Here is a 15,947-nt window from a genome sequence, read left to right as displayed (position 1 = left end):
GCCGTCATTTCTCAACAGTGCACTTAGTTTCATATTTTCAACGTGACGCTATTTCTTCAGAGTACTTTCCATAATTGCTTAATTCATCCTTGTTCCGCCTTTCCAATGTAAGATTATTAATCTCTGCAGTATTCTCTAGAATCTATGTGGATTTAGGTATTTATTCGTGAACGCAATCACTCCACCTAGCTGTAAGTTTAATTAAATTCGCTAGAACATAACCATGTCAAAAGTGGTGGATGCGCCAGGTTAAAGTTACTAAATTCCACAAGTAAAAAACTCCCATGTGCTTCGTCCAACCTTCCAGCTGCCAACCGCAACCACCTGTCACTCGCATCTCCCTAAACCAAACCCCAACAATCGCGCCGCCCTCATTTTTCGCTTACTCTAAACCCCCTTTTAAAAAAACACCCTCATTTATTGTCGTCCATCCATCTAACCTCCCGCCTAACCGAGTTAACATCCTTAACCTACATCAAGAAAGCATCCCAACATCTGGCCATCGGCGTATACCCGAAAACATCCCAACGCAAGCGCCGCCGCTTCGTTCGCCGCCAACAAAACTCCGCTAAACCAGTGAAACACATGACGCCGCCGCGAGAAGACGCGTCTCGACGGTACGAAATTACGCACGCGAACATCACGCGCGAAAAAATTCACGCTTTCTCACCGAGCCGAATTTAATAAAATTAACGCAAAAGTTTCATTTCGATATCTTCATTCGAAGACTACCCTCGCGTTCGATAGTGACGCCTGCAATTAATTGGGACATAAATCAACCTGAAAGCATTGTCGGTTCGATCGGAGGCGGTAGAAGCATTCTCCTTTTGAATTTGGCGGGAGTGAAGCCGGGACAAGTTAGGCGATCGATAAACCATAAAACATCGAAATTACAACAGGGTCCTTAATCTATTACGACGTACGACCAATAAAAAGGATACCCCGAATGGGGGAGTTCGCGATTCTGAAGGTGATCCGGGCAACCGGATCCGGGAACAGGTTGCGGCAGAGATCGTTGGAAAAAAATGTGCTGATAAAAACAACAATGAAAATTAATTGCTTCGGGGATAAAAGTTTGATGATGGTCTAAAATCAGCAAGAAAAACCAAAAAAGAAAGTAAGTTACAAGAAAATGAAACCAATTAAGAAAAATAAATAATAATATCGGATCCAACATTTTAAACAGATTCTTTGTGCTTTCATCTCTGTTAACTCTAGAGTGTTTGTTTCATTTTCGTACTTTCTCGAAGAAAACAAAAAGATAAATAGAACCGCAACAATGCGACCGCCCGTTGGTTCGCGAAATTTAAAAAATTAAATTGGATGAAAAGGAGATGCGAAAATTTAATTTTAACGGAAGACAATACTCTCGTAAAGCCTCCAAAAGTTGAAAACACGCTCTTCAAAGTAGGCTATTTTTTTCCCGGAGACGTCTGTTTGCTGTAGTGTAATATCTTACGAAGGCTTTTCGGAGCATTTCCTAAATATTTAAAGTACGTCTTAATTAAAGCAGTGGTTTTCAAAATCGAATTTGATTAATCTCTTGAAAAACAAAGTCAAATAAATAAGATTCGGGATAATAAACAAAATTGGCCAAACCAAAATCGTTTAATCACGTCTGAAAAAGTTTTGACATTTATAAATATCCCGCATCAAAAAGCACTAATATTTTGATCGTACGATAATAAATAATCTCTTTTAGCAAGACGTGATAATTCGTCTAAAAATCTAACGGTGCTAAATTAATGGGCGAGTGTCATGAAAGCAAATTTAGCTTCGACATTAGTATCGCCAGTACAATGCACATCCTGCCTTTAATTAATGTTTGGTCCTTCTGTGTTCGCTTTTCTTGTCTTTGAATGGAGGGTAATGTTGTATACCTGTTGACAGAATGTAAATTTCGCAAAACCTAGTCTATTCATCTTGACCCAAATATCAATCCCCAATTGAAATTAAATGGCAACGTCTTTAGAACAATTGAATATTAATCTGGATGTATTCCCAAAAATGTAAGACCTTTGTTTCCTTGTTTAGAAATGGAAAAAGTCTACTACACCGCCACCATCATCGTTTATAACAGCACCGCGAAAAATTCGACCGTTCCCGACGACTCTGCCAACAACTGGTGGGCATTATCAGCCATAATTCTGGTTTTTGGCACCGCCGCAGGCAACATCCTTGTCTGCTTAGCGATTTGTAAAGAACGCCGCCTCCAGAACGTCACCAACTACTTTCTCATGTCGTTGGCCATTACGGATTTGATGGTGGCCATTCTTGTGATGCCGCTGGGGATTCTGACCCTTGTGATGGGTAAGCGAAGGCGATGGTACACGATGACAGAGGATGACGTTTGCGTCCCACTAACACCACAATTCTCGGAATCATATCGCAATTAAAACGTAAAACAATGGTGGCGCGAGGGTGCGTGCAACACGCACTTAAAAAAAAACCGCCCATTTCGCTTTAAAATCGCGCATCGATCGACAAATACTTAGTCACTAACACGGCAAAATCGTCTTTGACAAAAACACCCACACACACCTGTTGTGGACACTTTCGCGAATTGCGTCTGATTATAACCGAAATAATGCCCTTCCATTGCGAACAAAGAACGCGAGAAAGTGTGATGAGAAAAGGGAACGGTTCCATGAGCAGTGGATTTCCTAGCACATATCCTCGGATTTATACAACACAAAGAAATGGAGCTGTGGGTCACCCGGAGCGCGATTTAATTAAGTAAAATTTTTCTGTGATATCTCCGTCGGGAATAAAAGAGGGGACAAGATGTACAAAATCGGAAGATGCAGAGGCGAGGTCAATCCATCAAAGTCGCCGTCTACTGTGCACTAATACGGAACGATAAGACACCTCGATGTGATTCGCAATGTCAGGGACTAAAAAGAACACAATAGAGTGAATAGTAGCTCTTCAAACTTCACTCAACTTCGCTCAACATAAAATGATTACGTGTATCCGGAAATACAATAAAGAGAATTCGTGTAATGCAACTCGTTTTTGGAACTGAAATGTGATGCATATTTGATCGAACTTATTTCCTTTAGTTCTCTGATCGATGAGAAAACGCCCCATTGATTTAGTTTGTGCTTCTGCCTGCCCAGTCCATTATCATTTAAATCAGGCGAAAGCTTTTTTAAGTTGCGACTCGATAGAGACTTGAAAAATCCCGTAAGATGGAAAACTTGCCAATTGTTTTCCGATAAATGCAACAGACGTGATTTAACGAAGCTTCGTAAAGTGCAATAGTGAAAATTTTATTAACCGGATATTGCCGTTACAAAATAGCGTTCAGCCCAGGTTAATTTCTTATCTAAAAATAACCGTAAAAATGAAACACCACGCACTGCCTTTCAGACATCATAAACAGTAAAAATCATTAGTAAAACGTTCGCGTGGGAGAAAAAAGAAGTTATACAACAAAAATAAGCATAAAAATAACGAGAGTAGAGCACTTATTAGCATGACATTTCAAGATTGTTCTATTTACGTTGTATAGACAGTTGTAATTTTTCGCAACGTAACAGACGGATTTGTCAGACAGTTCAGCGGCCTTCGCATTTTAAAATATTCTGTACGCCAACCCAAGATCATCTTTCACGTCCAAGCACATTCTATAATCGAATCCGCACCGGAACCGCCGTCTTTCCGGCTCTTTCGGTCAACCGCCCAAAAATATCTCTTTATTCACCAACCCGACGATTTTTTCTCTTCCGACACGTGTTCTTCCTACCGATAACAAGACAGATAACGTCGTACCAACGATTTACGACGCACGCTATTCCCCGATCGCGTTAAAATCGTACTCGATAAGTCGTCTCCGTCGACAGTATTAATTCTCATTACGCGCCCGACATCTTAAAATAAATCTCACTCGAATCCGAACGCATCAAACAAGGATTTCGGTGATACTTTGCTCGACGAAATCTTCCTCGTAGAGATTACAGCTAAATTGCTCGCCTCAGTCGTGATCCTGCTCATCCGTCTCTTCGAACGTTTTGCGGTCGTGTGTTGGATGCGTTCACTTATAAATCTCGCGCGTGCGAGAGGAGCACTCGCAAAGCAATGAGATTATTATACGTCAGAGGTCCGCATTAGGCACTAATCTCTTTAATCGATCCTAGAAATACGTCGCGAGCTTTATGGCGCAGTAAAGTGAAGAATTACGACGCGCAAAGTGCGAGCGATTGCGCGAAGACGCGATAACGCGTTTTTTTTCGCAGGCTGTGAACGCGAACAAGGGATTCGCCGGAAATTATGGGCTGAGATTTGGCCAGGGACGGTTTGTCTGTCCCACGGGCGCAGTTGCGAAACGATAGCGGAAAAATATTAATATTAAAAGTAATTCTGGGATAATGCAAAAATGTACGGCGGGATTATTTCCAGGAAAAAAACGGCGAAAACTTTCGGGTTCGTAGAGGAAAAAATTAATCAGAACAGATTTTGAAAATGACATTTCGAGCTTTCACGATTCATTCACTTTTTCAATTCGAAGCTCTAAAAGTGTCGCCTCTAAAGCCTCATTTATGCAACTCTAAGCGGCCATAAATCAAACCGACATTTTAATCACACATAAAAAACTCGTTTTACTATTAGATTAAAAAACGCCCTTTCCGTTCCTATACGACAAAAACAAGCGAATGTGGAATCAATGGAAATTACGTCATTCCATTGTATGACAAATGCAGGCTGCAATCTAAAATTGTACGAAATTCGGAATCGATTTTTGTGACACGGCGAAAACTTGGAACAAGTCAATTTTGAGCTCTGTGCCAAATGTTCATTCATCCTCGCGACGACGTAAAAAATACCGATAGTGTCCCATTCATGACTGTTGCTCGCTCACGTGATCTAATCGATTGCACCGGCCCTGAAAAATTCGCTGAAGGGAAAAAATCGCCTTTCATAATTTACAAAAAAAAGTCTGGAACGAACCAAATCGTAAACATATTGTGAACGGTTGGCAAAACACCGTTTAGATTTGATCTTACTTCGCCGGCAAAACTTTTTTGATTTTTTCCTTTTTCACATAATAGAGTTATATTTACGTCCCAACGACTCGATAAACAGCTCACAAAGAAGCAATGTCTCGCAGTTTTACCTTCAGTCAACAAATCAAGCATTCGTCTAGTGCGCTTTTCTTACTTGCACTCCAGCGCGTCAAACATCCATAAAACTCGTATCATTCGACCATATTCGCCCCATTTGCCGAATTCATAATAATTAGCCCCGTACAAGGCACGGTCTGTTCACTGTGGTATCGATTCAGTTATCACTATTTAAACTGTCGACGGGGTCGTTAATTCTAAGAAAACATCCCTCATTTTTCATCCCTCTCCTTCGTAAATAAGATCATTAAAAATTCGTTTTTCGATTCAGCCTAATTGGTCCCGAGCTGGCAAAATTCGATTGACATTGTAGCACTTTATTTGTCGACTTAACGCCAATTTGTATGTAAATCTTATCCTAATGAACGGAATTAAGGAGCCGCGAAAGCAAATAAGAATTAATTTAATCAAACAGACCTTGTTCAATCCGTAGGAAGTTAAGAAGAAACCACTCACCTGAAACAGAAAGAAAACTGTTAAAACAACAAGTCAATAAAAAGGATTTAGTTTGTTATTTTTACAAAAAAACGTTGAAAGCCGTCTTCTTCCGGAAAAAATCATCTCGGCACGTGATTTTTCATACAAAAAGGAGATCTCTATTATTAACTCCGATTAAATATTTAAATTTGTCGTAAGCGAAATTATCGACGTTTAGATTATTATTTAATCGCTGCCGGGATTATTTCAGGGCCGGCATTAATATCGCCGACGTCTGTCTTCGTACAGACGTGCAATTTAAACTTAGGGCGGTGCGATCTCAAATTCTTATCACAAAATAAGCAAAATCAGCACTAAATTTAAAGAGAATTCCTGAAGTTCGCCTTAAAAATAAAAGATTATTCAGATATAAACGAAACCGACGGAAAATTAACGAAGAAAATGCTCAGCCAAGGAATCAAGGAATGTTAGCAAACTGAAAATAAACACAACGAGTGGAGAGATCAAGTACATTTCGTGAGACTTATGTTGCATATAACCGAGTGGTCCTTTTGCTCGCTTCAACGGCTTCTCGATTGACCCCCCTTTTCCGAGTTATTGTCCAGATCATGATCGATAGTTATTAAAGTTCGTCCCTGTACCCTTCCGTAGGATAAAAGAAAAAGGAAATGCTTTATATCCCGTCCGATCTATAGCCCCTGTTATTTCCTATCCCATTGTATCCACGAAAACATTTTCTCTCATCCCCCCTTTCGCACGAAGTGCATTGAAAACAATAATGGTTCATCCAAATCGACTTCCCTCCAATTAAGCCTGTCAGCTATTGTCTAAACAGTTACACAGTACCGGAAACCGCACAATTGTTGCCTCTCACGGTGAAATATTACCAAAATACGAATCATCTCCCGCAAGCTGCTTCCCCAAGTCGGCAACACACACCCTGTATTCCACCCTTGAGCAGAAAAACCCTCTGTGTGGGTGTTTGAAATTAACCACCACCAAATGCATGCTATATCTATTCCGACCTCGTTTTGTCCGGTTATTAGCTCTGTTTCAATTTCCTGCGATTCGTACTGATCCCTGAAATCGCTGTTCTCGAACAGGAAAACTGTTGCAAATAGGAATTTATCGACTAGCGACATCGATTCGTGGCTATTTTCACCAAACGATCGATTTTAATCGAAAGCGTCATTATTGAATAAACGATAAAATTAAAAATAGAATTTCACAACTTTTAACACCTTATTCAACTAATCTGAGGCAATAGGAAGAGTGTAGAGCACGCGAATAGAGAACTTCCGATTTTAGAGATATGAATGACCTCAACAGAATATGATTATGAACTATTCGGAAACTTTCGTCATACCATAATTGAAGAGGACGTACGGCTTGACCTGAGTGGTTCTAGATGACATGCTCAAATAGCACAGCAGAATTATTGGAATTTCATTTACTTACAATTTAATGCAATAGCAAGTCAAAGTTGTTATAAAATTAACTGTTTTAATACATTTACGTCAATTAATGCTTGATTTTGTTTGAGTAGCGGTTGTTTGATGTTCGCAGCGCTGCTGTAAAATTTCATTTTCATATTTAAATATCATTTCTTTTTATTGGATTTCCAGCAGACGCTTACCTACACCCAGCGTTAAAGTCTCTATGTTAAATCACTACTACGGTTTAGTCGATTTGGTCTATTTCTATTCCTGCTGATTCACATCATCTTACATAATTAATAGTTAAGCTCCACCTGCAAATCCTGCTTCTCTGTGCACTCTTTTAAATCAGTAGGATTCGCTTGAGTTTCTAAGATTAACTGTCTGTAAAGCGATTATCTCATTACCTGCTTATCGAGCGCAGAAGCCAGGTTGTTTCCACCGTCTAACAAATGACCATTTAAAAAATTAATGGCGCGGAAATTTCCCGTACGCACTCTAAATCCTGCAAATTTTTCAGCTAATGTTAAAATAATATCCATCCATTTCATTTTAACAATGGAAAGCACATTTCCACGTGGGCGCTTACGTTACAATTTCATCTCCATCAAGTCGATATTCTACAAATTACAACATATCCGGTCCCCAGACAGCAATTTCATAAATTCTTCCGGTTAAAATACCAATTTAAAAAGAAAAAATTACCAGTTATGAAAGTTATGCCTAATTCGTTTTAATAGCATGCAACTGTTAGTGTACGAATTATAATAATACCGCAATTCGGTCAAAATCTCCGAACACAAACTTTCGAGTGGAGTTTCTACTAAATTCTATTAAATTTCGCGGCTGACGAAGCCAACTGGAGTGCGGCATTCTTTGAGCCTCTTCAACCATCCGAAACTTAAATAGTAAAGAGGTACTTCAACCAAACCACCTCGAAAATTTCAACCAATTCGGTCCGGCATCAGCTTTGTCCCCATGTTGAATGTATCTCTAATTCGAGTCTCTTCGAACGTCCCGAAAACCAAATGTTTGCTCGGAATAAATATGAGACAAACACCCTGAATACTTATTTCACACGAAGATCATAATAACAGGTCGTGACGCGAATGGGAAAATAAATTTTCCGAGAGGAAATCCAAATTTGTCAAGGTGCGTTCAGGTTTTTCATATCGATACGAATCAATTTAGCGTGGGAGGCACCAGCAATTGAAAACGTCTGCTTAGAAGTTTCGTGGATTTGCTTTTGCTATTTTTATGTGGCATTGTTGTTCAATTCCTGCTAATTTTATCAAAATACGTCGACATCAATTCGCTTTTCGTCACCTCTGTGAAACTCAAGCGATTAGGCTAATGAAAGGTAATTTGTGAAAATGCACGCCTAAACAGAAAATATGAATGAAATCGTCTCACCCTCCCAAGGGTGTGTTTCGGGCGTCGACGCGATTATTAAACCGAATCGAAAAACCACCCCACTTTAAATTAGGGATATGAGATCGGTTGGATGATTAGGTGTTCAAAATCAAATCAGATCTGATGGTATTAGTTAATTAAGTTTTCATCGAGGTTATTCAACATTCGCATTATAACAAGAAGTTTATTGCGCGTAAGATGGTATTAGGTATAAAAAATTTTACAACACATAAAAAGCAATTTTTCCTTGCCTTCCCTACGGCTCTTGGGTAATAAATATTTCATAGACGATTCGGTTTTGGAACGACAAACGGGCTCTTTCTTCTCCGCTTATTACTTAAGAAGCCATTGGTTGCAAATTGAGGTCCCGAATTGGAAAATAAACAAGAACAACATGTCCGATTCGGGTTGAGAAATCTATGAATAGTTTTCCGACGTCGAAATCACAGTCCTTTGAAACTCACACATCGAATCATGTGAAACGATATACTCCCATCTCCTTTTTGTATAGCGCATCGATTGCTGCTGTACTTTTTCAAATATTTTCGCCAATAAAAACCATCTGTCGATTTCCCGCGGTGCATTCGTCAGCTGAAAATCAAATTAACCCAATTACGCGCGTCCATTATACTAATCAATACTTCGAGAGCGCGAATCCTTCCGTAAAATCCAAAAGGACGACTTTATAATTGAAGCTTGTCCCACCTCTCCTTGAATGCACTCGATTTTCTGTACGTTTCAGCAATATCTCAAGACCTCTCAATAGAAACGGCCAAATGCACACGCAAATTGATTCTTGCTCTCGACGGAAAAGTGGCCCTTCACCTTTAGTTTCAAATTTCGTCATTTTTTGAAGGGTCGTAAACTCAACTTGTCTACACTATTTTCTTCTGTAAATTCCTCGACACGGAGCATTCCATGAAATGTGACAGGTCACGAATCCCTGTGATCCAGAGGCGCCATCTTTAAATATAGACCCGATTCATATGTGTGCGAGGATCAACCCTTTTTCCCAAGTAGGAGAAGGTTTGAAATTTAAATCGGGCGTGAGATTAGCAGTCGTGCGATGTTGCAGGCATCAGATAATTGGGTTTCAGTTGTTTGGTTAATCGATCAATTGGACAATGGCTTAATCAACCTATCGTTTGTTTGTTAGAGTCATTAAAATTTTTTATTCACGGAATGACTCGATCAAACAAGCTAAATTTGTATATCGATTATTTATTGTGAAGCGTTTTCTTTCTTAATTTAGACATATTGATTGAATCACAGCGGTAATATTCTAATAATACAGTCTAGATTAGACCGTTCCTAATCTATTAATTAGATCCAATTCTGTTTATGTTCTACTGAAGGAAACTTTTTCCATCTCTTCTGCGCCCTCGCTCAAACCGCTCAAGATTCGTTTAAATTAATTAGCTTCGTTTCTACAGCAAAAAAAAACGCTCGGAAAAGGACCTAGACTTAATTCGTTTCGGATTAATTACGGGTCAATTTAATTAGAGATTTATTCCCTCCACGTCAACTTCCTCGTTTTTTCGGTCATGTACAGATTTACTCAAGAATTCTCATTAACCCTCACATTTTTCTTTATATTTAGTTTGTCCACAACTGTAGCAGATTTATCGATTCCGGGACGCTGCTTGACCATTGGATTTCTAATTCTGAACTAATATTCGCCCTGAAAATGTAAATAACGACTTGAGCCGTAACTCAATCCCGTTTTACGCCCTTATGATATAGCTGATTCCTGATTAGTGACGTAATAAAGTCAAACGAAAGCCCATGGGATTAAATTGATTGGAGCTTAAAATGAATCCAGAGCGATGGGAGACTGGGCGGCTTCCGGTTTATGACCGCCAACAGCTGGCCCGGATTATTATTACTGCAACACTTAATAACAAGCAAGTCGATTGGTGGCCCCACAGCTCTCCACCGGAAATAGACCGTAATTGGGGCTGTTCCGGACCCACATAATCATGTTTTTCGAAACGTAATCGTGTTTCCCGTTTCAGTGAACCCATAACGTTATTAAATCTTTTATTTTAGAACTGAAAGTTTTCTTGCACACTTTCTCGATTCCGGGTGATACTTTTATGGTAATATTTTCTTGAGAAATGGCATAATAAGAAGATCCGGAAGGGAAGCGTCAGTTGTCGTGCTCGCGTACGGTAAAAAAACCTGTATCACTCTACCGGTATTTGGGATAAAAGCATTGTTGTTCCATTCCGTAGAGCCAAATGAATTTATCTCAGCGGAAAGCCATACAAATTAGAGATGGTGCAATTGTGAAAGCCTTTTCTGGCGTTACGTTGAGATTTTTAATTAAACGTATTTCTCTGTGATCATATATGCGTAAACATGTGTGTTTATGTAATGGCGGCCCTACGTCGTGTCAAGAACATGAGGTTTAATTTTTAACGAGACGATTTTTCCAGGTTATTTTCCGCTGCGTTCGATCTACTGCCTCGCCTGGATATGTCTGGACGTGCTGTTCTGTACAGCCTCAATTATGCACTTGTGCACCATCAGCGTGGATAGATACCTGTCCCTGAGCTATCCAATGAAATTTGGACGGAACAAATCCAGACGCCGAGTCATTCTGAAAATCGTCTTCGTTTGGCTGTTGTCGATAGCCATGAGTTTACCTTTGAGTCTCATGTATTCCAAGGTAAAATGTCACCTTCTTCTTTTATTCACCGCGTAATTTCCTTCGTCCTTGTTCTTACAATCGTAATGGTTTCAGGATCAAGACTCTCTAATAATAGACGGAACGTGTCAAATTCCCGATCCCTTATACAAATTCATCGGATCTATTATCTGCTTCTACATCCCACTGTTGGTAATGTTGCTCACTTACGCCCTAACAGTGCGTCTTCTCGCCCAGCAGCGTCAGAATCTGGGCACACCAGACTGGTCCAGCAACTGGATGGGCGGGCCTTCTGCTCTCGGTAATTACCTCTCCGTAACAGATGAGATTTTAACCCAATTATGCGAGAAGTAATAGCTCATTTGTTAAAATTTCCAGAACGGCGATGCACGTGGCGGAAACTACTCAACGCCACCAAAGCGAATAAACAGTCGACACCTCAACACGCTCACCATTCTGCCGCGTCGACAGATACAGAACTCACCACCATCGATACGCACGAGCTTTGGATTCAAGAAACCGAACCAACTCCATGCACCATGTCCGCTTTGGGACAATTCGGCGCGGAAATGCTCAAACTATCACGAGGTCTCGAAGCCGCTTCGCATCTAAGGGTGTCTCCAAAACCCACCCCTTCGCTAAAAATAAGGTGAGAATTTCATACTTATTCATCCGCCATCTGCAGCAACACTAAGAATTTCTTAAGACCAAAGAAGTTTTCCCAAGTTCTTATTAATGGCGCTCTTCCTCTGCTTTGCCCATTCATTTTAGCGACGCATTAAGCCGTTCGGTTGATATCCTTTGTTCGCGGATACGATGATGTTTACCTCCGGCTCATCAGGTAATTACCGCACCGAATCAAAACACAATTAGTCGCTTGATAGCTCCAAAATCCGGCTCAGAACTGCACCACACAATCGAATATTCAAATGGAACACTCCGACATGATCGTTATTACCCGAACGACCGTTTTTACCATCAAACAAATCGTTATTCTCTACAAATCATCCATTGTTAATGGGCAAAAACCGCTCGTTATGCAGTCCTTTAGGATACTCTGCCGCATCCTCGTGATCATCACATTATACACGTCAATCTAAAATTAATATAATGTAGAAAGACTAGATTTGAAAGTCAAATCAACTCTCGTATACGATGGAAGCATATAGGAGACCTGTAGACTCACTTAGAATAAATTAATTTCAAATTCCTATCTTCCAGACTGAGCGCAAGCAAGAAGAATATAAAAAACACACAAAATGCTTTATTTTATGCTAAAATAAATTATTAACAAATGAAATAGTAAATAAAGGGTTCGCCACTGGTTGTTTGAGTTACTTGTTTTGTAGTTCTTTGCTTAACAAGTTACTTTGCTACTCGCTGTAGGTACACAAACGCAGACACAAAGAGGTAGGTTCCCGTGCACAAAAAAAGTTCTTCGGAAACAGAACAAGAGCTTTAGAAGAGTCCCACTGATAAAAACTTTGTTGTGTTGTTTTACAACTTAACAGAAGATGTTAAGCAGAAATATAGTTGTTTTGAAGAAAAAAAACACAAATCCCAGTTTAAAGCAAAATGTTAAAAAGTTAAAAAACCTAGACAATAGCTAACAAGGAAAAAAGTGGAAACTTTTTTAGATATTATCGTACACTTTCATTAAAATACCATTAAAATCCAAAGCTTCCAACCAATTTTCATCACCCCCCGATCCAATTATTAATTCAGGAAGTTAGTGTGGTAAAGTGCTCTCAACTTGCATGACTCTTTGAATTATCTACTCATCATAACCCTATTCCACTACCTTCGCCATCAAAGATACAAAACAAACGCACGACTATTATTACCCAACTCAATTTATTATTAAAACAAATTTAATAACAATTTCCTCCTCGATCGCTATCTCTAATAGAGCAAAAAACCTCTCATTATGCATTTCTGTCCGCAATCCAATTAAAAATCCGAAACACGCAAACTTGAAATTATTACAACAGCGATTTATCGCATCCGCCATAATAATAATTCATTCGCAGCTCGGGGGAACGAAGCACCGACAGCTTGGCCGACTCCCACTCCTCGCTATTAACACCGGAAAGCTCCCCGTGGACGTCAAAAAGGCGTCGCGCCTCAACATTTCACGAAGGCGACACACGCGACGAGAGTCCGTCGCCGCGGTGGCGAAAACGAGGTGCCAGCTTCCATGAAATACGTTCTTTGGACGTTTCTTCCGAAAATTCCTCAGAACCTACTGAAAACTCGTCTTTTCCGCTACCGCCTCCATGCACGTGCCCGTATTTTGGTGAGAAACAGGTGAAGAAGTCACCACCGCCAAAGCCAGCGGAGGTTAAGATTATACCGACAACGGGGAAGTTGTTGGATGTGGAGAAACCGTCTCCTCTGAAGAAGTCTATCAGGAATCGAGGAAGTAAGGGGAGTGCGGATTCGTCACCGAACAATATTGTGGTGACGTGGGAGTCCCGAAGAACTCACAGAAGAGGTAAATAGAAGAGACTTGTAAGAACGGTAAATGTATTTTCATATTCCCGCAGGTTCGAGTTTTGGGAACACCAAGACTACAATTCTTAGCAACGCCGGATCGACACAGAGAACACCACTTTTGTTGCGTCGAGCGGCAACTTTGCGTCAGAACGGTCACAGCACTTCGGCTCTCAAAGATAAGAAAAATCCATCATCTCCATGTCTTCTGCAGCGATATGGTTGTAACAACACTGCAAACACTACAAAAAGTATCCGCTCTCACCATTCAAGAAACTCCAGCGTGATCTCAAGGAACTCCTCGCGGCATGGACGCATCATTCGTTTGGAGCAGAAAGCGACAAAAGTGTTAGGTGTGGTGTTTTTCACGTTCGTGATTCTGTGGGCGCCGTTTTTCATTTTGAATCTTTTGCCGGCGTTTTGTTCCGAGTGTGAAAAGAACTTGGACAATTGGGTGTTTCAGTTGGTGACGTGGTTAGGTTACGCTAGTTCAATGGTGAATCCAATTTTTTACACGATTTTCAACAAGGTCTTCCGACAGGCCTTCAAGAAAGTGCTACGTTGTAAATATCGTAAAACCACTTGGAGACCACACAGGTGACAGGTGAAAGTGACCAAGTGAGACGTGAAATATGTCTTTGATGTGGTAAAAATTCTAATTTAGTTGAAACCCGGACCGGTCCGGTCCTTCGAGCTACACTGCACTGATATTATTGTGATAAAATTAGTGTTAAGAATAAAGTTAACGACGGTTCTCGATAACCGTAATGGGGGAAAAAATGCTTTCAATCAGTATCTACTAATTAAGAGAAAATGTTTATATGTTGTGTAAATTAAGTGTAGTTTAGGACAATTAAACCAAATTCCTACCGGCTGTAGACCCATCATAGTGAAATAAAATGTTCGCAGAAACACTCAATCTCTACCCCCTTTCCTCGAATTATGCACGTTCACGATAATTGAATAAAACATTCGCGGAAGCCTTAATCCAGAACCGCCCAAATTAGCCTGTGATTTTAAGGAGATTTCCCAGTGGATCCACCTGGACACAAAACTGCTTCCTCGATACTTAACAATGGCAAAATCTAAAATTCATCAACCGAGAAAAGATCGCACGGGAAATACGAAAGTCTGAATGTGCAGCCGTTATATTCATTCACTTTTTCCGATAACGAAAGCATCACGTAACAAGATTACTTTGGTAAGACGGACGGATTTTTAACGGCATTATCCACCCCCGGAAAGTGCAACATTACACCTACCGACTTTTCCGGCAGATTAGGTGTCGTGACCCACATCAAACACAACGGAAAACGTTTACCTAAACAATTTTATTTTAAATAGCTTTTCCAGAATTAAAGACATTCCAGGACAGCTTTATTGTAAAACGACAGTGTACAAAATAACTCCGATCTTTTCAACAAATACGTAGTCGGATAAAAAGGAAAATTGCACAGAAAGCAGTTCCAGGAAGGAAAATACAGAAATCACTACGAGTAGTCACATTTGGCTTTCATAAAAACACATTACGGATACAAATCGTCAAGCAAAAGACTTCAAACGTGATGATGGCTGAATAAAATGGATCTAATATTAAACACACTACTATAGAGATTGAAAATGTTTTGCTATTAATTAATTGGCTTAAACTTTGTGTGTTTTTCAAGTGTAGGGAGTACAACTTGCAACGAAGCATTTTATTGTGCATTCAAATTAAATTTTGTATCCGATAAAAAGCATTCTGATCGCTGGTATTTATTTCCAAACTTTACTCATTTTAGGCAACTTTTAATAAGCCAATCAATTTAACTAAATCCCAGTATAAACATTTTCTAACTTTCATTTGTATTTGAGAGAAAACATCATCAACAAATTTGGAAACTTTAAAAAATAATTAACAGTTAAATTAACTTATTTATTCTACGCAGATGTGAACTAATGAATTCAATTAGTTCTGTTTAGTGCCCGAAAAACAAATAGCATGCATACATGTTAACATGTTGATTTTAAACAAACGCGAACGTAATCCGAAAAACAAAAAACTAAGGGTAAAAATATGATGTTTACTCTACAACAGTCGCTTGCAAATGGAACAAAATTACATTTTTTTTTTTTCAGATTTTTGCAAGTCCATTAATTTAATCTTCGTCCTCCTATAATATAACAAACGCCAAATCTCTAACCTCGAAAAAATTTCGTGAACCATTTCGGCGCGTGGGCTGTCGACAAACCAACGTCTAAACTTTAGCAATAAACTCCCGTAACTTTCCTAATTCAGCAAATGCAAAATTATACGCTAAAATTAAACACAAAACATATCACAAGCCATGTTTTCTGTCAAAATCAACCCTTAAACGCGTAATAAATTAAACCGATATAAACGTCAACGATAAA

The 15,947-nt window shown here is 39.6% G+C and overlaps 2 protein-coding genes across 2 annotated transcripts in view; one reads left to right on the top strand and one right to left on the bottom strand.

Annotated features, from left to right (window-relative positions):
* Nucleotides 1-15,947, bottom strand: part of Rpn2 (Regulatory particle non-ATPase 2) — a 70,958-nt gene that overhangs the window by 25,119 nt on the left and 29,892 nt on the right. The gene's annotated exons all lie outside the window — the stretch shown is intronic.
* 5-HT2B (5-hydroxytryptamine receptor 2B) lies at nt 1,028-14,419 on the top strand. Its single transcript, XM_088035801.1, has 7 exons — nt 1,028-1,117; nt 2,035-2,310; nt 10,849-11,081; nt 11,157-11,361; nt 11,439-11,709; nt 13,091-13,554; nt 13,607-14,419. The coding sequence occupies exons 2-7, from the start codon at nt 2,037-2,039 to the stop codon at nt 14,152-14,154; spliced, it is 1,995 nt and encodes a 664-aa protein (XP_087891927.1). The 5' UTR covers nt 1,028-1,117; nt 2,035-2,036; the 3' UTR covers nt 14,155-14,419.

Source organism: Gnatocerus cornutus, chromosome 5 (genome assembly GCF_029298725.1).
Source record: "Gnatocerus cornutus isolate USDA-ARS CGAHR chromosome 5, icGnaCorn1.1, whole genome shotgun sequence".
NCBI classification, from domain to species: Eukaryota; Metazoa; Arthropoda; class Insecta; order Coleoptera; family Tenebrionidae; genus Gnatocerus; species Gnatocerus cornutus.
This window is presented reverse-complemented; position numbering and strand designations above follow the sequence as displayed.

Bases quoted from the DNA above. Each gene is read 5' to 3' on its own strand.
- 5-HT2B (XM_088035801.1), top strand. From the start codon at position 2,037: ATGGAAAAAGTCTACTACACCGCCACCATCATCGTTTATAACAGCACC. The intron at 2,311-10,848 runs GTAAGCGAAGGC...CGATTTTTCCAG, and splicing joins GATTCTGACCCTTGTGATGG to GTTATTTTCCGCTGCGTTCG. The intron at 13,555-13,606 runs GTAAATAGAAGA...ATATTCCCGCAG, and splicing joins CCGAAGAACTCACAGAAGAG to GTTCGAGTTTTGGGAACACC.